This window comes from Apteryx mantelli, chromosome 6 (genome assembly GCF_036417845.1).
Source record: "Apteryx mantelli isolate bAptMan1 chromosome 6, bAptMan1.hap1, whole genome shotgun sequence".
Taxonomy (NCBI): Eukaryota; Metazoa; Chordata; class Aves; order Apterygiformes; family Apterygidae; genus Apteryx; species Apteryx mantelli.
This window is the reverse complement of record NC_089983.1, coordinates 12,566,927-12,591,802: the sequence shown is the minus strand read 5'-3', so window position 1 is coordinate 12,591,802 and position 24,876 is coordinate 12,566,927. Positions and strand designations below refer to the sequence as shown.

At 43.9% G+C, this 24,876-nt stretch overlaps 1 protein-coding gene across 1 annotated transcript; it reads right to left on the bottom strand.

The window, feature by feature from the left end:
- Positions 1–17,687: 17,687 nt before the first annotated feature.
- Positions 17,688–20,971, bottom strand: CTLA4 (cytotoxic T-lymphocyte associated protein 4). The gene is made up of 4 exons (XM_013952195.2): positions 20,914–20,971; positions 19,355–19,705; positions 18,771–18,880; positions 17,688–17,786 (listed from the first exon to the last, which is right to left on the bottom strand). Exons 1-4 carry the CDS (start codon positions 20,969–20,971, stop codon positions 17,688–17,690), a joined length of 618 nt encoding a protein of 205 aa, XP_013807649.1.
- Positions 20,972–24,876: the final 3,905 nt, after the last annotated feature.

Here is a 24,876-nt window from a genome sequence, read left to right as displayed (position 1 = left end):
GTAGGCTGTGGTTTCCTAGAGAGGTGCCTAAGCCCTTTTCCGGGACGCAGATCGTAGACAGGGATGGGTCAATGAGGCTCGTTATGCACATGCCCATGGCCTGGATTGCAGAGCTCTGGGATGTCAGAAAGAAGGTTATTAAACACGTTCTGTAAAATCTTCACACCCCAACTGTTTCAAAGTTCATAGGAGGGTGGGAACTGCTGTTATGTGGTTATCTGGTCAACTGCTTTTGAGGAGTTAGGACCGAAAGAGCCGCACGCTGTGGTGGTAGCTGGGGTTTGTGGTGCGATTTTTATCTCTGCATTGTTGTGATTACTGTTTAAAGGTAAACTTTTGCTATCACTGCGTTGACAGTATAACAGAGAGGAGCCTCTTCCAACAAAGATGATCCCCGAAGCTGTGATGCGGTCTCCTACATAAGAGAGATATCAAATGTCATGCTGAAAATTGCAAGGGCAGGTGTAACAACACAACCTAGGCTTGGATTTCCAGAAACGCATAAGTGGCTTAGGATGCCACAAATGCCACTGTCTGTTCCCAGGTGACCTGAAGTGCTTGTGAAAATCCTGTCTTTTGGAAATCCTCTTTCAAGTGTTTTCTGGCCAGGCTTTGCTTTGCAGTTCTTGTTAGTGCTAACTTGGGATAGGCTAAGACAGCTCAGGCCTGGATGGATTCGGAGGAGTAAAAACAATGAAATACCAGCTTACGTAAAAACATAACCAAGTCTTCTCTGTTTTGTGTCTGTCTTGTTCAGAATTAACCAGGTTACTACTACTTTGGGAGCAAACCGCTCTCGGCATGTATGCAAAAGCCGAAAGGAGCAGTACTCCCACCTGCGGATCCAAGATCACGTGCTCCCAGGGCTCAGGGCTGCGCACCTCTGATGGGTGCCAAAAGCGCAGGACAACCGGAGCTGGACGCGCTCCTGGAGTACGTCACACCTTTGGCTTCCTGGGTGGGTGACTGAGGGAGGATTTGTTCCCCTCTGGCGTCAGCTGATGCCGAGAAGCGGCGCTGGAGGTGCCCGGGGCGACCTGCGAAGTGCGCGAAGCCGCGGCGGCGGCGGCGGCCCAGGCACGTCGCTTGCCTTGAGGAGCCAAGGCTGCCGCTGCAGGAGGGGCAGAGCTGCTGCGGGGCGCGGAAGCGCGGCCGGGACGGACACGGAGAGGAGCGACCGAGCGGGAGTGAACGAGGAGGCTTCGGGGCCAGCCCGGGCCTGAAAATCCGCTGGAGCCGGGGGATACGGTCCGCGGCCGCACGGGGGAGCTCCCGGCCCGCCGCCGCCGCCCGAGCGTGCCCCGGGGCCGCCCGGCCCCCCCGGCCACCTCCCGGCCCCCCCGGCCCTCTGCCGGCCCCCCTCGGCCCCCTCCCGGCCCCCCCGGCCCTCTGCCGGCCCCCCCCGGCCCTCTGCCGGCCCCCCTCGGCCCCCTCCCGGCCCCCCCGGCCCTCTGCCGGCCCCCCCGGCCACCTCCCGGCCCCCTCCGACCCCCCCCCGGCCCCCTCCGACCCCCCCCGGCCCTCTGCCGGCCCCCCTCGGCCCCCTCCCGGCCCCCTCCGACCCCCCCCCCGACCCCCCCCGGCCCCCTCCCGGCCCCCCCCGGCCCGGGCTGCGCTGCCCTCGCTCCGGGGCAGCTCCTTGTAGGAGCCGGGCTGTGCTCTCCTTTAGGCCAGTGGCAACCCAGCGTCACTCACGGCTTCTGGTGGGACCCCCTTCCCCCCACCGGCATTGCACTGACGTGCCAAGCCTCAGCGCCTGGGTACCGACCCTTACCAAAGTCTAATTTTTTAATGCGTTACATTTTTTAAAGTTTTTTTCCCCCTCCCCTCAGAAATTCTGCAACCTGCTTGGCAGGGGCCAACGCAACGCTTGGATACCTGATCTCTGGGCTTGCAGGGATGGGTGCTCGGGGCTCGGGGGGGTTTCATGGCTGGGAGTGGGAGGCTCTTTCTTCTGTGTAGGCATTTGAACACTGCTTGTCTGTGCTCACTAATTGGAAGAGAAAGAACAAGCTTGTAAAACCAGTCGATCCCCCCAGCAGACCAGGAAAGACCAGGAAAGACCAAGAGGCAAAGGAGTTTCCTCACATCACTGTTTCACTGTGATTGTCAGCAGTTCCTCCTTAGGGGGAGCAGGTGAGGGCTGCTCGTTCCAGCCAAAGCCCAGCTCGGCTTGTTAGTAAAATCATGATTATTCACATCCAGAGCAGAGAGGTTCTGGGTTGAGAGGTTCCCTCTTACTAAGCAATCAGTATCAATTTACTGAGTCTGTTCATATTGATGAACCTGTTGGAATCAGATCAGTTAACTGATAAGATAAAACATACACTTATGTGTATGTATCGGATCAGCATGGCTTGTGTGGCAGTTCATGGTGTGGAAACAAATATCATGTGAGACATGTTAAAGGAAGTAGGTGGTACTGGCCTGCAGATGTTAAACTGGAAAAGAGGACAAAATTCTCCCATGAGGGCACATACCTCATGGCATCCTCAAGAGAATGAGGAAGAGGATGATGCTACTACCTCATCCTGGCATTGATAGAAAGTCCAGGATAGCAACGAAACACAGTGTAAAATGAGCTCTGTCAGGCAACCCTGAATTCTGAACCCCAGCAAGAAATATTTCCGCACAACCACACAAAGGCTCCAGTGATCAAAGACATCATTTTCTTCTCAGATCTGCCTGATGAACCCATAGTCCGTAGCACAAGCAGGGAGTTTGTGCTGTGGTCTGCAGAGCAGTTCTGGGCAGAGGTCTGCCTTGCACGTGCGCAGGGAGAATTCAGCCTCTGCAAGAGCAGTTACGGATGGTCAGTCTGATCTGCTGCTGTCACATTCCTTCAAGAAGAGTGGGCTGGGTGGAAACCCCTGGAGGGCAAGGAGCTTGTTCCTTCCCCGTTGGAGCAACTGAGGATGCTAAGGCACAGAGACAGGTGAAGGGACCATAGGATGTGAAAGGACAGGAAATCACAGCAAGGAGGTGGCAGCGTGTGGCTCGCAGAAGGTGGGAGATGCGATACCGAAGAGCAAAGAAAGACAGCCATGCTTCCAGGGAGACTGAAGGAACTTCCCGAGGACCGGCCGGCACTAGGCAGAGTTTGCTGCCACTCGGAAAGTCACTGAGTTAACTAACATTAAGCTTGGGAGCAAAAACCTGCCTGCAAGAATGCGGCAGACAGGGGGAGAGTTGTCTATAAACTCTTCTGATGCATTTGCTCTTTGTTCCGGTCCCTTTGGATTTCTACTTAAAAAGTTACTTAACCTACTTTTAATCCACTAAAACGTGGCTTTTTCTGTGTTTAGAAGCCTTCTGATCTTCTTTGGGAGCTCTCTGTAAGGGAAGGGTCTAGGCAACCCTCTCACAGCTGACTTGGGTGTCATCACCACAAGGATTTGGAGTACAAATTAGAATGAGGATGAACAGAAAACAGAAATCAGATGTATATGTTCTCTAGATAGCATAAATGATTGAAATGACTACTCTAAAACATCACTTTAACCGCATTGATCACATTACAGATCACCAGAGGATATTCTGGTGAATTGGCCTTTGTCATGTAAAAACTCCATTTTTCCTTACTGAAGTTCTCAGCCTTGATGCAATCTCTGATTGCCCCTGGAAAATAGACATAGCTACTTCATAAGAATAAGTTACAGATCTTCTTCATTTCTGAACCTGGACCTCCAGGATATGACAGTCTTCATTTCGATAGCTCTCCACGCCCGTAAATTACCATGTCCAAGTCAGCTTGATTGTGAGGGACTTTACCCTGAGACTGCAACCAAAAGAAATTGCAGTACGTGCAGATTACTCAAGTTAATAGGCCAAGACAGAGCACTTTCAGCAAAAGCAACCAGCTCAGCAGCTTTCCAGCTTCCATCTTGATCTGTGTGATGCACACACTTTATACAGTACAGGGTCGACATATTCAAACTAGCTCTTACCTGGATCACAGCAAGCATGGATGCAAGAAGTGTCTCACTGCATTCAGGCAAGCTCTGCATTAGCTAATATACCCTGGTTCTCAGGAGGAATACTCAGTAAGCTCTGCTCGGTCTGACCTATTCCCAGCTACTATTCAGCTGGGCCAGGGAGATGTAGACACCTTATAGGAATGTGCAGCTCCCTGTTTGGCCATGGGTGACTGCAGGCAAACTTCAAAGAACAGGCTTTTCACACTCAGTCTCTTTGATCTCAGCTGTGTGGTTGCTGGTCATTAGAGGTGAATGTTTGTTCGCAGGGGTTTTGTTGTCTTAGCCAAAGTGCTTCTTCAGGTCTGGGCCTGTGGCTTCCTCCAACTCTGACTGAGCCATAGTGAAGCACACCCATATCCAGAGGAGAGGTCAAGCAGTCTGCTGGAGCTTGTTAAAGTGTATTGAAGCTATAGATATGTCCATATTGTTCATAGAGATACTACAAAATTCTGGATTTTCTGTCTCGTTCATAGTCAGCTGAGTTACAAAGACATCAGCCCAAGAAAAGTCCTTGATCTGCAAATTTTTGGAGGTTGGGAGAGCATTCCAGGATAGCATTAACATATGCTCGTCCTCTTCTTACACTCCTCACTAAACATCCACTGTTGGACACCTATGTTGGAGACAGGATACTTGGCCTACCGTATTTTCATTCTCATCAGGTGCAGCTGCTCTTCTGTTTACACTCTTGTGAATTGTTTAGATGACAGTCAGAAAAGGTGAAAGTTGACATTTCTCCATTTTTGTTCTGTTGGTATTTCTTTTTAATGTTAATGGTACATTAGTGTCTAGGGCACTGTTCCCAAGACTAACTTCAGAATGCTTCAAGAGTCTCCCATCTTGTTTGGTAGCCGCCTTGGTTGCCATCAGTCCAGAAATGGACTATGTCTCTTCAGATATTCCTAGAAAATATGATGTGTATAAATCTCATTTTTCTCTTCCTAGAACTGTTTGTATAGATAAGTTGCTCATTCAGTTGTTTCAGGTGACCACTGAAAAGTCACATGCATATATTCTCTCCCTTTAATTCAAAGTCAACTCTTCTTGCTGCTTGCCCTGTGAAGTTGCTAGAATTTTTTCTCTCCTGTCTGTCCGCTGTACAGTGTCAGTAGCAGTAGCAAAGCCTGGTCATTGGGAAGCTCTTGGTGACGTAGCTGTGCTTTGTCCACACACAGAGATCAGTATCACAGCTGATGTTAGTGTTTGTTAGCTCTCGTCAACAAAAGTGGTCCATCAGGTGCTGCTGTGTAACTCTTTGAAGATGGTGTTGGGGATGGTTATATTCCTATTGGTTGTGCCCAGTCTTTCTTGAGACTCCTCTCTGCCCCGACCTTGGGGGGACCTGCTGTGGCCAAGGAATATTTAACCATTGTTTGTTTTGTTGGTGTTCACAGTATGTTGGGAGGTGTGCAAATGTGCTACTCTTTATGTTAGGGGTCTTATTGTACATGCGATCCACCAAAAACAGGACTCCTTAGTTACCGAGTCATTAGTCCACATTACATTAATATAGGGTTTTAGCTCCATGGGCCCTTGGTTTCTTTCCTGCTGTGCTAGGTAAAACAAAGGCTGTCACAAAAACAAAGTAAGCCAGTCAGGACACTGCTTTACTTCTCATAAGGTTGCTGTGGTTACGCTATGTTTTCTAGTGACATCAGTGGGGACTCTGTAATGCTTGCGTGATCGACTGTTTTTGGTGCCTCTCTTGCTTGGAGAATGAAAACAGTAGTTGAAGGGGAAAAAGTTAATTTGGGCATTTGCATCTTTCCTTCTAGTTGCATTTTCGTAACTGGCAGGTTACTGTCAGTGGTTTACTGAGGAGCAAGGGGCGATTTTTTATATTAGCTTTATATAATATAGTTACAAATTATTCTAGTTGATATGGAAACATAACTATTTTTCCACTAAGAAAAGAAACATTTCATTATTTCCAAGCTTTGAAAACAACCACAAACAACCACCTCTTGTCTATCTAGGTTTTTCTACCATTTTCAAGGCCACTTGAGTTTTTACAAGTTCTTTTGTGATACAGATCATTTGCTCTTCCTTGTTCTCCTGGATTCAACATTTACAGGGTTTTAAAAAGTTATAAGATAAATTCATGGAAGACAAATCCATCAAGGCTTTTAAATGCAAAGAGACCATGCTTTGAAATTCCTGAGCTGCTGGTGAGGGAAGGCTGGGATAGTATTTTGGGAAAGTTTCATGGCATTCTTTCACTGTTTCATACTCTTCCCTGACATCTGCTCTTAGTCACTGTTGGAAACTGCATAGTAGGTGGAGTGGACCATTAGTCTGATCTGGTGTGGGTTCCCATATGTTCCTATGCTCTTATTGTTGCTGACTATGATGGCAAATTGGAATGTGGTTTAATAAACAGCATCAAACCCTAAAAAGTGCAGTATTCTCCACAGTGTTCGAAGCTCAGGGGATTATAATGTCTTTCAGGCTTACTGCTTTGTAGGAGAAGAAATGCTACTTTTGGATGCTTGTGTAGGTCAACAACTGCAGGTTCTGTGATTGACCCGACCCTTTCCTTGCAGGCCAGCCAGCTCTCCCATATTACACGGTGTCTCCTGAGGCACAGCCGGTGCGGGAGCAGGCGGGTACAGACAGCAGACACAAGCAGCTCTGCGAGCAGCCTGCAGACTGGCTGCTTAAAGTGAGTAGTGTGTTGCCTCCTAATGGGTTAACTGGCTAATTATACAGTACAATGTCATTTGGTTTGTGTCACATCTTAACTGTATATATCCATATATACTTCTACGTGCAGTTGTCCAGAGGAAAGCAATTTGCATCAATATTGTCTAATATTATCATAAACTCCCAAATATAAATCTGGGGAGTGGGAATACAAATATAAAAACATTTGTTTTTATACAGATGTTCCAGTGAAGAGAGAGTGCATCAGTGGAACTGCAGCAGTTAGATTGGATGCTGCAGTAGAAACCCAACATTGCCCACTATTTTCACTAATTATTTCATATATATGTCAAGCAAGGGCCATTCCTGATTTCACAGAGGCTGGGACTGCTTAGCCTTGAGAAGGGAAGTGTGTGCCTGGTTCAGAAGGTTTTGGTGACAGTGAGTCTATACATACAGGCCACCTTCAGGCTGGAGTGCTCTGTCCCAGAGAGAGTTAGCAGCAGCAGGGCTCAGACCCTAGATCCAAGGGTTCAGCCTGCTGCAGAGTCTCCCAGTTTCAAAAAGATGAGCCACCATGTCTCATGTTTAAATACCTACGAACACTGCAAATAATAAGTGTGACTGCAGTATATATGTGACTTTGAAATGGAAAAGAAAAATTAAACACACTATTACAAACATAGGTAAAACTCCAGCTGGAATTGGACACAAAAGTCTGTTCCTCAGTAGGGAGCAGTCCATTTCTCCTATCATGAAAATCAACTGTGTAAAGGACTTTTAAATGTCTCAAAAATTGTTGAAAACAATGATTTTCAGTGCTGTTGCAAGATAAAGGTACACCTTTATCTACCATCAGTAGACCTGATCCGTGCTGTAACAGGACAGTGTTGTCAACAGCACGTTCTCCTTAGCAATCTCAAAGAGCATTAATGCAGCAAGCAAATAAACCATTACAAGGTTTGCTCTTAGACCTGGAAAGTTTCAAGATGAGAATCTTTTTCCCATTCTGTGTCGGGACAAAACTGCAGCCTTTCAGAAGTTTTCATTGAAAATCAGAAAGGCCAGCCAGCTTTGCAAGTTTTCCGTTGAAAGCGTGGCGAGGTTGGGCACACTCCTGCGTTAGTCAGTGGTCTGGGCATGTTCCTGCCTTTGACGTGGGATCAGGCGAGCAGGGGACAGCAATCTGGGTGTCTCGCTTCTCAGCCGAGTGCCACAACCTCCAAGTGCCACAACCTCCTGGTTCTTCTCATTCCTGCCTCGGACACTGAGCACAAATTCTAACTTTGACCCAAAGCAAGTTTTGTTGAGAATAGCTTAATTATCGAACTCACACGCACACACACACAGGGGTTTTTAAACAAATGAGCATTCTCTGAATGTAGTTTCTGGCCAACTCTAATTACGGTGAATAGGAAAGTGACTAATGGGACCAACCCACCCACCCACCACTGGAGAGCGGCAGCCATTTACTGATGTGCACCCGAGTGAACAAATTAGGGCAGGAACTAAAGAGAACTCTGTGTGACTTCTAAAATGTCTTGATTTGAGATTTTGATGGGGTATTCTGTTTAAACAGTTTACAATTACAAAACTGCCATGGTATCTCTAGTGACCACGTATCATCAGAGCATCAGTTTCACGTTGCAAGAACTGAAAACAGCATTTCAGCAAAACATGGAAGTATTTTCTAGCAACTAGACAGAAGCTGGCAGCACTTCATTTTTCAGTCCATTTGTAGTTTTTATTTCAGGACAGATGCAAGACAGTGTATTTCTGAATAACTGAAACAATCTTTTGCAAGAGGTTTTGTTGTAATGAAGTATGGGTTTAAGTAGCATGGGAAGCCTTCAGGCATGCTCTGTATATAACTATGCGTCTTTCATATGCATATTTCTATATTGCTATTTTTCATTGTATATGATTAATAGATTTGAATCCTAATTCTACTTTCCCACACTACCTGTCTCACGTCCAGCAAGCTATTTACAGTGACTGCTCCCTGTTCTGGTCCAGTGACAGCTTTCTGCAACACTTAAACATTTCACTGAACTTTATCCTACGCAAATGCTATTTTTGTATGATGAATGCAATTTTGTGATTTATTCATGGACTTAAAGCCACATGAACATGCTTTTAATGTGAGCTGATGTATTTACCTACAGTTGTCAATGCTTTTAATCCATACACTAGCCTCCAGGAAAATGAAATTCATAGAGTAAAGAAAGGGTTACATTAAATGGAAGATGGAAAGATCCAGTTGGATCCAACTGGCAAGTATCAAAAGTTCTGTTCATCCTAATAATGAATCGAACTTGGAGTCACATAATGGTAACTACCTAGTAGCATAAAGAATTATAGTCAGGACTAAACCAGACAATAAAATGAGCAGTTACCCCCTTATTTACATACATCCCTGTTTATCCAGTAAATGTCCCCGTCTTGCTTTCTAGCACAGCAGAATCTCAGCTAAATCTTGTCCTAGGCTACAGTTTTAATGAAAAAAAGGGTGGTAGACAGGAAGGGAAAAGGGGCAATTATTAAAAAATAATTGTACCTTTATTGCTCCAATAAAATGTCTTATTTAACACAAAATGCTTTAGGCTCTCCTGTGAGGTAGCAAAGGAAGGCCAGCACAACAGCTTCTTCTGCGTTTGGCCTCTTCTGAGTTATGTGATGTTAAAGCTTCATCATCTTTTTTCCTAAAAGATTTCTCACTCACATACATAATTTCTGTTCTTTCGCCAAGAAGACTAGAACTGTTAGAATAACTGGTTCTAAATTCACGGGCCAACATGCAAAGAATCTGAAATTTTGACAAACTAAGAAGCGGAGAAAAAATAATTTTATCTTTGGCAAACGCTCATTTTTTGTTATAGATTTGTTATAGATTTTGTTATAGATGTCGTTAAAGTAAATTTTAAAGTAACGTCAACAAAATGTTTTACATGACCAGAAGCTTATAGGTGGAAGGGGGGTATTTAACTCGAATGCTTCAGCTGCCTAGAGCAGCCCTAGCACTGAGCGTTTCCCATTCTGTGTGTTGGATAAAAGCCTCCGGAGCTTTGCTGTTGCCAGACCTAAGCTGGCCTTTCGTGGGCGAGCTGTTCAAAGCGGCGCTGCCTTGCCCCGACGGCCGCGCCGTGTGCACGGGCTGACCTCCTGCCGCTTGCCCCGGCTCCTCCGCGCGCTGCCCTTAGCCCGCGTGCTCGCTGGCGTCTTAGCCACCTGCCGAATGAAACCGAGCCCCTGTCCCCTCGCTGGTCCTCCTGACCGTTTCCCGTGTTAACTGCACAGGACACTAGCACCTGGTCCTGCGGAGCCTCCTCCACAGAAGAACGGAAGAGGAGAGAGGAAACAGATGTCCACAGTTAGCCCGGTGGTTGCCCCCATCCCAGGAACCGGCAAGCACATGTTTAAGGTGCATTTCCAACTGAGGCACCTGAAATGTAAGAGTGAAGCAACCTGGCCCACTCCCACGACAGAGCCATCAATACCTTGTGATCAGTGAGTGGAATAATTGCTGCATTTAATAAAACCCGTACGGAAGCCTGGTCTTTCTTAATTCTAAAATAAGAAATAGCAACACGGGAAAAAATAATGGAAGTGAATCTGGAAATTGCAAGAGAATCGATGAAGTTAATGTGAAGAATTCTTACACAGGATATGCAGTTCGTATGAGGGGGTGGGTGTAGCACAAGCAGTTCATATGAAGGGGTGGGTGTAGCATGAGTTTGGAACCTATTTGTAAAATTAGTGTAATTACATTATATTATTGCACACAAGCAAGAGAAAAGGGCTCAGAAGATGTTCAGTCCAAATAAGAGAGTATTTTAAAGAGAAGAGTAGACAAATAGTCATAAAATTAAATATGATATAATGAATTAGTTTGCTATTATAAGAGAAAGGAAAATATTATTAATTTGTGAAGCAGACAGTCATCTTTGCTACAGAATTAAAAGTGAGAGAGCTCTTATAAATGCTACCCACACGATATAACACCTCACCAAAGCTCAACTACGAAACCAACTTATTCTGCTGATTACTGCTGTTCTAGCCATCTTTCCTGCATGTAAAACATTAAGTCAGCCGGTTATGAAGCTATCGAATGTTTCCAGAGTGTCACTTACCAGAAGGATTTGATACCTTACAGAGAAATGAACTGTTTTGCTTTCTGATCTTGATTAAGCGCTGCTAACATACCACATTTTATAAGAGTTTCAGATGCAGGGGTTTTTTTGCCTCTTGTTTTATTTTCCCTAATATTTCTATGATTTTGTCCAGCTTATTGCATCTAAGTTTTTAATCTGTATGGTAGAAGTAAATTAGAGCAGGTGTTGTGTTTCCATAATATAGCCTAAAGCTGATTTTACCCCAGGCAAAGAGAAGGCCTGTTTTTAGTCACCTATTTGGCGTATTCATTGTGGCTCAAAGGAAGGAAAGATGCCAGTGGCAGGAGCCAGGGACTGTCAAGCAGGTAAGAAGACAGATTCTTAAAAAACACAAAAAGAAAAGGAGTCTCTTCAGCGCTGCTGCAGAACGCCAGACATCTGCGCTTTCCCCGACGCCTGCGCATGAGGAGAGGCCTCGGCAGTGCGGCTAAGGGCCAGCCGAGAGCAGCTCGCAGTGGCCGTTTTCGCAGGGGGGAAGGAGGCTGAGATGCTTCTTACAGTTGCTGGTGATGCAAGTGCGCAGCGCTAAGTACCCTGCGGGTCGGTACGCACCGTCCCCCTCACGCTTGCCCCGCGCACTCACTAGTTGGCCCAGAAGGAAGCAGCCCTTTTGGTGGCCCGTTCATCGCCAGCACAGGGAAGCCACCAACCCCCAAGGAGCAGCTCTAAAAGCAGGGCTGGGACCTGCCGGAGGTGTAGCAAGCTGCCAGTAGCCCACTTGACGTACAGCAGGATTCATTTATTACCTGTACAAGCCCTAGGAAGAGCAAAGCATCATGCTGCTTGTCCCAGCTTTCACCCAGAGCTGTTGCATCACGGGGCAGCGCAGCGCCCGTAAACCCCACCCACGGCACAGCGGGATCCAACCAGACGTTACCCACTGTTTCAAGCTCTCCTGGTTTTATCACATATTCAATTATAGGAAGTGTTCTTGTTAAAGTCCCCCCTATTGCAATCATGTAATTAGGTGAAAATTTCCATTTTCCTTAAAAATCATCTTGCTCCTTGTTCAAAAAAATATAACCCAGAAGCAATCCAACAACAACAGAAGAATACCTCAAAAAGCATTTTTTTAGTCAACATCAAGACTGTCTGGTTGCCTGAAACATGCCTTTTCAGGATTCTGGCATGGTTTTCCTTCACTCTGGCAGGATAACTCTGTGCAACTGTAGTTGCATAGAGTTAGTGCCACTGATAAAAAAGATCACTTTAATGGCTGCCCTATGTGTAAAGTGTTTGTAATGAAAATAAACAGCCATCAATTATTTGACATGACATTATTTGCCATTTTGAACAGTGAGTATTTCATTACTGAACTGGCTTTATTATACCTAATAAGTAAGATTTACTTTCTTACCAGTTTTATTGGTGAATAAAGAAGTACTATATAGCATTTGTTTGCAAGGAAATTGCATGCATATAAATATTGTACTAGAACAGAATTAATTCAGATTCTTTAATCCTAATTTTGACTGCAATCTTACATATTTACTTTCAATTTGTAATACATTTATATTGAAAAATGCCTCTGTCTTACCACTTCTGCTGCAAGAAGCTTGCCTGTTGCTGCTCCTGTGGACAAAAGCAACTTGAAAAGTTTGGGACCTCGTTTGTATCATGTGGATCTTTGAACAGAAAAGAAGCAGTGTTGTCTGGGCACGCCCCACGCCAGAGCAGAAAATGAAGCAGATCAAATTGAACATATTAAAGTGTTACTTCTTCAAAACAACTGCCAGAAGAGAATTAAAGAGAAAAACTGTCAGTGAAGAAACTGAGAACTCCTTTTTTCAACTGTAACTTCATAACCACTAAAAAACGTTCATTCAGATATAAAACCATGAGTGTGGTTAAGATAGCTGACTATGGAACTACAAAGAAATCTCCATTTTAAAAGTACAAGAAGGGAAGAATAGTCAAATACTGAATAGCTAATAATCTCTTACTTCAGGGTAGTATCTGCCAGCTCACATCAGTAGGAGTTATTAATGATTCCCAATGAAGTTTTGTCACCTACCCAAGCTCTTCCTCACTTTGTTACTTTAGCAAACACCAAAAATTTTTTAACTGATTTCAGGGAAGATTTTTACAACCCCCTCCCCCCTTCTTCCCCCATTACAGCTACTAAGATCTTCTACCAGTAACTGTTAATTTGTTCAGACAAACCACATAGTTCCTCACCATTCCTCTTTGATATGCAATGTAAAAGTACCCTTAACAAAGACTATTCTTTAATCAGTCACAAAAAGCATTTGCACAAAATGGCAACAAAGTCATGTAAATGCTGCTTATCTGTGTGTAGCAGTAGAGGATTAATTATGCCCAGGTGATGCTCAGGCACCTGCAGGAGCAGCAGAGTGTGGTGCTGTGTATTTGTGATTCCTTCCTCTTTCTGTGCAGCTCTAAAAACTTCTGAAGTTCACCTCTCCCTCTCTCCTAGCCATTAGCCTGCACTCCAGATTTACATCACAGTCCCAGGGTAATGTGGAGGCCCCACAGTCTAGGTGTGATAGGAAGTAGCTCAAAATACATATTTATTTGTTCAAGCAAGCCTGCAGTTTACAAATGTCAAGAATAAATTTCTTCTGGTAATGCATAAAGCTATCTGCTACACACCAGCCTTCTCTGGTTTGGATTTCATGACAGAACTCTTGGCTACATCATCTGGTTCCTATTTATGTGCCCCCTTCTAGAGGCAGAGCTCTTTAGTCATGGTTCAGACTGTTCCCATTGCAGGGAAGACTGATATGTTTGGGATTTTTTCAGGGCTCGCTCCCCCAGAGTAGCTTTGGTCCAGCAAAAGGGGGAAGCATCTGCACCCCCTCCAACTCTCACCTCACCCCCTCACACACACACTCATGCTTTTTGGAGCTGCAAGACTTAAAGTCAGTACATGGGCCAGAAATTGTATCAAACTGGCCAGGAGTTACCTGGCCAATGGAAACGTTGGTTACTGAAGAACAAGAAATTAGTCCTGGGTGAATCTTGAGCAAAGGTCAGATTGGTAGTAAGGATAGAAGCAGGTCAAGAAAAGTGTGCTATTGCATAGCCTAGTGTTTCTTGATTTTTTTTTAATTTGGTAAGGATCAGCAGAAAACAGGATAACCAAATTTTCCCTACAGACGTCAGGGCCTGACTGAGTAGTAAGCCCAAACTCACATATTTCTCAAGAGTGGGGAATCTGACTATTTCACAGCACTATCTCTAAAGCTAAAATGATGGATCATTTATTGCCTGCTCACAGGGTAGCCACATTGGAGGCTCTTGTCGAATGGTTTTCTGTACAAGCCACAACTCTGACTGATAATTGAAAATGGCAAGGAGAAAAACTGATCAGATAAAAGAGCAGATGAAAATGAAAGTAGAATCTGTGTGTGTGTGTGTGTGTGTGCAGACAAGTGTACCTGTGAATGCCCACTCAGGTGCAGCCAGAACCACACTGTCCCTCTTTCTCAAATAGGCTGATGTATCTCCTGGATGGGTAAAAGGCACCTGAAAAGAGACTCTTCCTGCACCTCGCCAAGCAGCATGGTCTCATTATTTGGCTGTCCAGGTAAGATATTTGGTTATGTTTTTAAACTCCCTGTTCTAATGAGCATAGCTCTGAGACCAATTCCTTTAGCCTCTGCTTTTCACATTCTTCCCAGAAAAAGAGTCATGATTTCCTCTTTACTGCATCTTCTAGGAAGTACACTGACCTACAGTGTGCATCTTTCATATATTAGTACTGCTGTGATTTGACAGGAAGACATATCCAACTTGTGTTTGTCAGGCTTTTTTTGTGGGATGATCATGGTAAGATGCCCTCCCATCATCAGGGGAAAGCACAGAGCTCAAGGTCCTGGAGAGCATCACAGGGCATCAGGGGAATGGAAATTTCCTGAGGTCTGGGCTCTGCTCTCTTTGGAGATAGCTCCTATATGGACCCTTGGAGATAGCTCCTATATGGACCCATGGAGATAGGCACAGATATCCCTGCAGGCACTTAGGCTGCACTCATCCCTGTAGAGTCAGATAGAAGTTTTATGAGTATCATTGTCAATAAAATCTGAACTGAAATCTCACTTTGGTCTTCATTGCTACATCAGCTGATTTGAGTGCACCTACTACCCTGCTAGAAAACTCAAAAGGGGAGCCCAGCTTAGAACAGTAACAATGTGAACTTATGTAATATTTATCTCAGGGAATACTGGAACAGCTGTAAGGAAAGACAGAGAAAATTCAGCACTACAGCAATACAGACAAGGGGGGAAAAGGTTGGGTGGAAAGCTACTGACAACAAAGAGAGGTTCAGAACAGCCAGAGAATTTGGGCAAAGGCATTTCCAATAGGATAATTAATAAACAACCTACCAGGAGTTATTTAAGTGTAAAAGGAGCAAACACAAAATACTATTGCCACACATGAGATGGTCATTTCTGCTTTGGTCTCCCATAATCTGCACTGTTCAGGTGATTTAGCAGCCTGCAGTCTGTTTAAGAAAAAATGCCCCACTGACCCCACTTGCTAGAAGAGACTGCAATAAGTTAGAAATGAAAAGATCGTTACAGGCTGCATGTCTCAAGGAAATGCTAGTGTACTCAGAGTGATTAGCCCAGGCAGATGCAGAAGGCCTAACCAGCCTCAGCTTGCCTGCCAGGAATTAATGGGGACTGGAAATTAATGGCCACTGGAACATACACGAGTTCTACAATGATGCAGATTCACAGCCAGCTGTGGCCATAGGTCATGAGATTGTAGACACAGGTCCAAAGCATCCCTTCACCAAACAGGGACAAACTTTGAAAATCACTTACCTGCACTGCTTGTAGATTGCTTAAGAAAAGGAAGCTCTTGGACTCAGTGTATGGGAATTGTCAAGGAAGAAAAAAATAAGCAAAAATTGATTCATGATTTGGAATTAGATATGAGATTCAGCATATCTGAGCTGCTACATGCTGTGGTGGAAAAAATTGCCCCAGATAATTATTCATACTTTGCCAAGGTAAATTTATCAGCAGACATTACAGCTCATCAAGTGGATGTGTGGGCCAAATCCATTTTTGCCAGTCATGGAACACATTTCCCTTAGCAAGCTGCACTTGAACAGGTAGGGATTCAGTCATTTTGCAGTGAAGTCAGATATGTGATCTTTGCTCATTTTTTACACCCAAAACACCAGGTTAGTGGAAAATAGGGAAAAAATCCCAGACTGATGTTAGAATAAAAAAGCCACTGCAGAAAAAGGGTATGTCATCAGATGCTACTTTTACTTCATGCAGTGCTACTGTAGGTCAACACTGAGAAAGCAGAGTTAACACCTGCAAACAGTTTAGTTGGCGACAAATGGAGAATGTGAATGTTTGTACAGCAGGAGCTGGTGCCAGATGAACGGGCAGAGAGGGGGAAAGCTAACCAAAAGAGCCATGAGATTGGGTGTCCTGGGGGCTGGTGCCCCCACAGGAACATGGTGCAGGGGACTGGGGAGGGGGTTGGGATCTGGGGCCATGAAGATGCATTCACAGCTGTGAAACAGTGATAGATGCTGCCAAGTTTTTTGGTTGCAAGCTGAAATTTTGACAGTGAAGAGCCAAAACAGTAGATAGTAGCTGAGAAAGTTCACATTGTTTTAAGCTCCAGGAGCTTTGTGTGTCAGCTACTGTTTAGTGAGTGAGAGTGTCAAAGAGGTGCAAAAAAACAGGATTTGAAACTAGGACTAGCTTTTTGTATAAACATGTACAGGAGCCAAAATCATTACAATTACCTTCTGCAAGTAAGTAACTTTGCTGGAAGTGAAAAGGCAACTGGTAGCATCTCTGAACCACATCACGGCAGCTCTAGCTAGACAAGTGGAAGACTCGACTGGTTTTAATGGGAGCCTCTAAGGAGGAGAGCTGTGAAAGTAGCTGTTGGCATGAGCACGCTGGCTCCCTCAGAAGGGCAGAAAGCAGGGTCAGAGGGTAAAGGTTCATCTTGTCATCACTGCTTTCTAACATGTAGCCACTTCCTGTTTCTTCTGAGAATGGTGAATAAGAAATGAACTTGAATTTGGGCAAAGCTTCAAGGTTTTTATTGAATGGTACATAACTAATAAACAAGATTATACACAATCAGTATTTTCATGGAAAATAGACTCAGTTAAACACAGCAACAGACTTGTGCCTTTTGGATAGATGCTAATTTAGCATTTGTAAAACGCAAAGCCCCAGCAGAGCTGGAACATGCTCCCAGCAACAGCCTAATAGGGCTCCTGCTGGGCAACCTTTCCCCCAGCAGTGCTGTCAGCACTGGCTCAGATATCATCACTTAACTCCAGCGCAGCGCTGCTGGGACACGATGGCGGTGAAAGGAGCTGAGATCAGGCTTTTAGAGCCGCAGTGTCATCGGTGCCAGCCTACGGTGATGCTTCTGAGAAAACGCAGAGCACTAATGCAAGAAGTGGAACCAATAAATAGCGATGCACGGGAACACGTCAACATTGTACATTAGTGTGTTCTTCCGCCTCTGTCCCCCAAGCCTATAGGATTAGCCTTGCAATGACACCGAAGCCTCTGTCTCAATAGTGTTTGGATTTCAGTTGATCGGTAGACAAGGTGAAGTTTGAGAATAAGATGTTCAACTGCAATAGATCTTAATGCTATACATATATATATGTATATATATATAGACTACATATTGGTACAATACAACTCAAAGAATCAATGGCCTAATGTAGCCATTTTTATGTGACAGGGTTAACCTTGAAATATTAATGCATAAACTATTTATTCTCCTCCAAACCATAGAAATTACAAAGAATATTCTCTCTCCTTCCCATACACCTTTGTAATAAGAAAATTAATTTTATTTCTTTAGCTTAAGTCAATTAGCAGACTCTCCATCCCAGCTAGGAAATGGTCTCTCTCTCTCTCTCCTTGTTTCAGTTAACGGTGATGTGGAATGGAATCACTTTTTTCTCTGTCTTTTCAGAAGGCATTTTCACATAAACCCCAGTAGTGAGCCTTCGTCTTCTCTGTATCTATAAAATATGGGAAGAAAGTAAAATAAGCAAGAGATCACAGCATAATAAGTGACTGGCACATTTTAGAGAAAAGTCCTGAGTGTCCTGCTGCCTTTACTGAGTAGGAGGTATTCTAGTCACCTTTCGCTATCACCTGTCTTTGTATAAGATCCATTGAGATTGTTGGAGGGCAAATCAGGAATTACAGGGGCCATTTGGGATAAGATAGAGAGTCTTGCCATTCAATTAACACTTTGAAGGTGCTCTTGCTGCAGAGTTCAGCGCTGGTTCAAAACCATGAGTATTCACAGCTGCCAGTTTCATTTAGCTCCTAGGGACAAGGATGGATTGAAAAACATGGGGCCAGGATAGTGTTTGGTTCTAAGCTTCGGCGTCAGGGTTATTTCTAACAGACTGCGAGCACTCCAGACTCCCACTGAAAGGGGCAATCCAGGCTTACATTTTGCATGCCCCTCTCTGTGTGCAGCCATTTCTAGCTGTGGGAAGAGAGGTTAAAATGCTGGAAGTTACACTTCTCCCTTGTCACAAGTGGCGGGCTCTGTAAGTTCACTTGGCATGGAGGTGAGTGGTGAGGCAAGGAAAAATCAAATCCTGGGTTGTTGTGTGAATCAGTCGTGTGAAATTAGAGTACGTGTGAGGACTGTTGCCTTTGGTCTTGGAAGCTCTGACTGAGGATTCCCGCCTGTTCTCGCCACCCAAACCTAAACCCAGGGGCAGTCCAGCTGGTATAAGCAGACTGCTTTCTGGTGCTCTGGCAACACAAATGTGACAGGCACAAGTTTAAATGCTAGGTCCAGCAAGATCTCTTGCTTTGCATTATCGTAGCAGCACTGCATTACACCACTACAAAAGAAACAGACAGACCATCCCAGTGAGTTTGGTCCCAACAGCCCTCCCTGTTCTTATTTCTTTCTTCCTGCCATAGGGGGGGGTATACATGAAGGGGAATAAATGGGATGAGGCTGATTCAATGGGACTTACCGCTTTGCCCACGACAATGGCTGAGATGATGATACTGTAAAGAAAGAATCCTGAGGCAGTTGCTCCTAATACCCAGAGATATATGGCAGTGTCTGGACAAGGTTCTGGATCTAAAACATATCACAGAAATCATATTATACATTAGTCTTGTAAGAATGCCCCTATATCCCACGAACCAGCCTCTATGCTGCTCTTCTCTAGAATATGCTTTCTTAGGATACCTCCAGGATTGAGCTCTGAGTCCCTGAGCACTCAGCCTCCAGGGAAAATGGGCTTTATCTGTAGGAGAACATACAGCTTACTCTTTGCTCTTTCTTCACTTACATATGTAACTGCCTGAACATACATATGCACTATGTGGTATTGCTTACGCTGTCAAGCATCCATACATCTATAAATACATCCCAAGCCTATAAATGTACCTGCTTTAGTTGATCCTAAAGGCGTAAGAGCTAGTCATGATTCTCAAACTTGATCGGTGTTCAACCTCACTTTTTGCAGGCAGGACTTTGAACATCTTTGAGGCATAATAACAGCTCCCTTAATCTGGGAATAGCACAGTAGTGTAAAGCAGCTTGGCTTACCAATGACGTAGAGCTGTGTCCCATTTCCCGTGTTCATAAAATAAGGTGGAGGGTACATCCGCTCCATCTTGCAGATGTAAAGACCGGTATCATTAGCTTGCAGGCCTGTGAGAGTGAGGGTCACGTTGTTTCGGCTAGGGCTGACATGGCACTGAATGACCTCCTCCACGCTGAACATTTCAAACTCCGTGGTGTAGGTTGAAGCACAAATCTCAGTGAACTGGTCACCTGTCTGTTTAAGCAGAGTCACTCGAATTTCCTTTGCATTCCCAATGTGCTTGTATTTGCAGACCAAGCTGGCAACTCCTTGTCTGTTGGCCAGCACCATCGCTGGCTGAGTCACTTCCATTACTGTAGGGAAATGATGGCGAATGAACTGTCAAGGAATGATCTGCAGTAATGTGTAGACTTTTACTTGAAATCTATACAATAAGAAAGAAGTCCTACCACCTCCCATTATCCATGGGTAATTCCTAGAAATGCTGCTAAATCCTTCCAAAAAACCTTTCAAGACCTGAATTCACATCAGGACTGCATTAATGTACTGAAAAATGCTGAAGAAGTGCTTTCGTTACAGTGAATGATATTATAAATCTCAGCAGTCATTATTTGCTTAAATAGTAGGTAGCTTGGCCCACCAACTGAAGCAATGGCCTGCACGCATCAGTGCAGGATTAAAAAAAATATATTAACATATATATAAAAAAGCAAAAAAAAAGAAACTTCAGATGTAAGGCTGAAATTTGAATTTTAAAATTAGAAATTTAAACTACAGTTTCTACCTGGTAGAAATGAACATGTTGACATACAGAAATAAACAGCTTGACATCCTGTATGGAACACGGAACAGGAGCACTAGGGTAACAGTAAAACTGAATGGAAAACCCGTTTGCATATTTTTGTTTCTGATCTTTTTGCTCCTCATTTTTAACTATCAATTCCCAGACAAGTACTGAGAAATTCTAAGCCACAGTATAGCAACACAGCAGAGCCTGATAAACATACTGCAAAAATATCATGACAAATCTTAAGGGAACGCTAGTATACCATGTACATCACTGGCTGCTCTTCACAACTGCTATACTCTATACCACTATACCATGGGAAGGCAGTGACTTTTGCTTTAATAAACTGTGAAGATTCAATATTATTTGTTCAATTCCATTTGGTATCAGTGTGTATTTAGGCAGGGCTTATCTTTAGTTCTGCAGTGCTAAAATTTGGGAGGGAGGGGAACAGAATCTCTCCATCCGCTCAAACCTCTGTCTCCACATTATCAGCTTCCAACTTCACTCACAAGGCCTGATTTGACAAAATCTTTTTTCCTTCTTGAGCTTCTCTGAATCCTGCCCAGAATCTCTAGAGATGCTTCTGCTCTAAAGTCTCTGCCTGGCTTTCCAGATCCCTCGCAGTGCCCCAAGACTCTGTTCCCAGACTGTGCTATGGAGAGGTCCCATCTCACATCCCTCTCCCTGCTGTACCCAGTCCCTGTCCTGCAAAGAGATGAAACTGAGAAAATGTAGACACCCCCAGCTACCTTGCCTCCTTCATCTACCCACCTTCGGCAATGGCAGTGGCTGTGCAGAGAAAGCCCACGGTGACCAATACTGAGAGCATTCCTGCGCTGGGACAGATGCTGAAAGGGTTGAAGGTGTCTGATGCCTTCAGACTTTAAGCCAAACTGGAACTCTCAGAAGGACTGGAAAAAAGGCAACACCTTTCAGGATACTGAATCTTCGAAATGTTTGAACCCACACAGAATCAGTGTGTATATATATAGCTTTAGATCCCAGATGCTGTACCTGAAAGTAATATGAAGCTTTGTTTTGGTTTTACGAGAAAGGAAGTAGTGGGTTTGATTAGTACGTGCATTGTTAACCTCAAACAGCATGAACAAAAACAACTATTCAGCAGATGGAAAATATATATTCAATCTGAAACTGCCATCGATTCTGCTTTGAGAATTGGGGGAGGAAAGGTAATCATCCAATAGAACAGTTCAGGCCCTCTGGTGCTGCCAGCTTTCACAGTCATAGCATTTAATATGTTAGCAATCATCAGGTATTTCCTACTAGGACAACGCATAGGCAACTGTATTTCTGCCTAATACGACACGATGAATAAGTGCAAGCTGGCCTTTTTATGGAGGACTTCCCTCCGCCCCCAATTTCTTTGTTTGTTTTAATGTTAGTGCTTTTGATGTTTCAAAAGTGCTGTCCCCTTCAAAAAAACTTACTACAATTGCAATGGCCTCATCTTTTCAGATCAGCGATGTAACCTGAATCATAACCCAGCTTCTTTAGGTTTTCCTGTTCCCCCCCCCCAAAAAAAGATCTATCTAGGTTTATAGCTAATGACTTACACATCTGTACAATACTTTCCCGACCTACAGACTTTTCTGTCTAAGTGTCTTGAGCTCAACAGATGAAAAACATTGCAGGAGCTTTGATTATTACTATCTCTGCTTAGAGCACCTTCCTCATTTCAAATCTCAATGAAATGGTTTTCACCCATTGGCCTCTTAAAAATCATGTAAGGTCTGAAAATTGTCTTGCTGTTTTAAGTGATGGGATGTCACATCCATGAATCATTGACTAAAGAATTTTATAAATATGAAGTTACGTTGAAGGTCATCATTTTTTTTTCCCCCTTTTGAGAAGTTCCTTTAGAAGGTGCACCATCATTTACGCATATAGGTCTAGTAGATTGAAAAGACCTACTTTTGAACTGTGACCTAGATAAACTAGTAACATTAGTTCTTAAACAGTAGCCTGCCCAGTCCAAAGATACAGGATAAATATTTGATTTTGAAATCACATAAATACATAATTATATAAATAAACTTACTGCTTCCTTATTTAGATGATGCAACAATTTTCTGTAATGACAGATTCATAGCCAGCATTCAAAACAGAACTGGAGATAAATAAAAACAAGGCTATGGGAAAACAAAACCTGCATCCAAATAGCAAGTCAGGCCCATATTGTATTACTGTTTAGACAAGCTTAAATCAATTTTAATATTAAATTTAATATTAAATAAATGCTATTGCAACATCACGTACCAGAATATCAATGAGATTTATGGCATGAAATTACTAGCCTATGCTTGACATTTTTATATCTAGAATAGTAACCAAATTATCTGTCCTGTATATATTTTTGGCTTAGGTTTTGTATGCAGTTAAACAAATGATGCATTCAAGCCTCATCAACCATAAAGTCATCATTGATTGAGACTGCATATTGATGGTGCAATTAACCATTAAACATTTGGAAAGGATTGCCATATAAAACTCAGTACTCACTGCCCCAGATAGATATCCACAGTATCTTACATAGTTAGAATGAGAGGTACCACAGAACAGAGACTGCTCTGGCAGACACTGTGTGTCCAACGTTACCCACCCTGTTTCCTGGCTGGGTTATTTTCAGGATTCCCTTCCAGATCTACCATTCTTTCTTTTTAACATTGTTTCTCCTTAAAAGCCTCATGTTATGATGACTGCTCTTCTACATAAAGCCCAGTGTGTCTCCCTGTGGATCCTCCTGAAGTCTTCTCCCTCCTCGTAGCTAGGGCAGCCTGAGGTGAGCCCAAAGCATCCCCCCTCCAAAGTATACAGATTGCTTTCCCATGGTACCTTCTCTCCTTGCTAATCAGACTTTGGACCTTGTGTTAGAGTATGTAGATACCAGATTGCTGATGTAGTAGGATAGAGATCTTGTTCCAGCAAAGATCACCACTCCTACCCTTCCCAGCTCAGTCATGGCATGCAACAGCCAAAGGTACTGGTGACTGAACGAGTTTCCCACCCAAATGAGATCCACACCAATGCGTGGGAGGACTTTGCTCTCTGCTGTGCCCCTCTAGTAACTATCCTTCAGCAGATGAAGACTGTCTGGTCTTCTGCTTGGTCCACTTTCCCAATATGCCACAGACATGCTTTGTGGGCTACAGCCACAGGACCTATCCTGCTTAGTTACTGCTTCTTTTTACCTGTGTAGTCCAGAATCTTCCTGCCCTAACTTCCCCATCTTGTGAACTTTCCTTCTTCCCCCTCTTTCCCCATAACTGGAAACCTGACACATGGTCTAGGGCCAGGGCGAGGGAATGGGTCATGGAAGAGTTCTTCCTTTGACTTTGAGATTCAGAAGATCTTTCACAGCTTATTCTTCAGGCTGTCTCCAACAGCCTGGGCTTTGCACTTGCCACGTCCAAATGCTCAGTGTAAGGTGGATCTTTCTTTTAAAGTACGCACTCTACCTTTACATATTGTCGTACTCTCCTCTTCATTCCTAGGGGTTATGTAAATCCCCAGGTCACAGGAAACCTTTATACTCCACATGGGCTACCATAGCTAACAGTGTCAGAGCAGCAGAGAGGACTGAGGGCCTCGCAGAGCTAAACTTCAGTGTCTCAAACTAAAGAATGAGCTTAGGAGCTGTCCTGGTTTCACAGCCTCTGTGAACTTAGCACGGAGGGACATGCAATTTATGCTGAACACTGGACCACAGTACTGTGATTAGTCATAGTGCTAGCAAGTTAAATAACTAGGTTTCTCATGTAGGTTTCTTTGTCATTTTGGGTTAGTCTCTCACATTTTAGTGATTTGAATTGCTTTTCTTCATTGAGTACTTGTTAGGACAAACCCCCCTGCTGACACCCTCTCAGAATTCCCATTGCAAAATGTTATAATTATTCACAAATTTAATTTCATGTTTTAAAGAAAAATTGCCTCACCCTGAGCATGTTTTTTTCTTCTGTGACAGGAACTTTAAAAAAATTGCTTGATGAATTGCTTAAGATGTAATGGGGAGAAGAGAAGTTTAACATTTGCATAAGTATCTGGTTTCAGGATATTTTGTTAAACTCAGAATGTGAGATCATGTCTTATTATGTTAAACAGTTCACGTTTTTACCATGTTATTTTGCCACAAACCTATTGGGGTTTTGAAATGCCTTGTCATTTGACAAAAAAATCCAGACCTCTAAGTGGTATGGCTGAAGAAAAAATCTTTTCTACAAAACAATAGGTAAAGAGAAAAGGAAATAACACAGTGGCTGGAAAAAGTAATGTTTCATTACCATTAAAGGACTAAAATCTGATCAGTGTAAGTAGAACCCTAGATATGACCAAGTTTGGTGGATCAGTCCTGGTTCCTGAAGGAACCACAATTCACATCACAAAACCACTGATTGTTAAGCCTCTGAGAAATGTGGCCTTTCTGTCAGCCTCTAGCCTGGATCTACAGATGCTGCTTTCTAGTCCTAAGCCCATGCCCTCAGTCTAGCCTCAGCAAAGAAGACGAGTGGAGGCGGAGGCGGCCTCTGACTAACTGAGGAATTCTCCTTTCGGCACTTCTCAGGGGTCATGGGGTTGTTCTTCTGGGGCACTTCAAAGAAGTGCAGACCAGCAGATTGTCCAGAAGGATTTGAGGTGCAGGTGGATGTGTCAGAGGGTTGTTTTTTCCTTTATGCTACAGTTGCTGGTCCTTTTTAGAGTTCAGGCTTCATTACTACT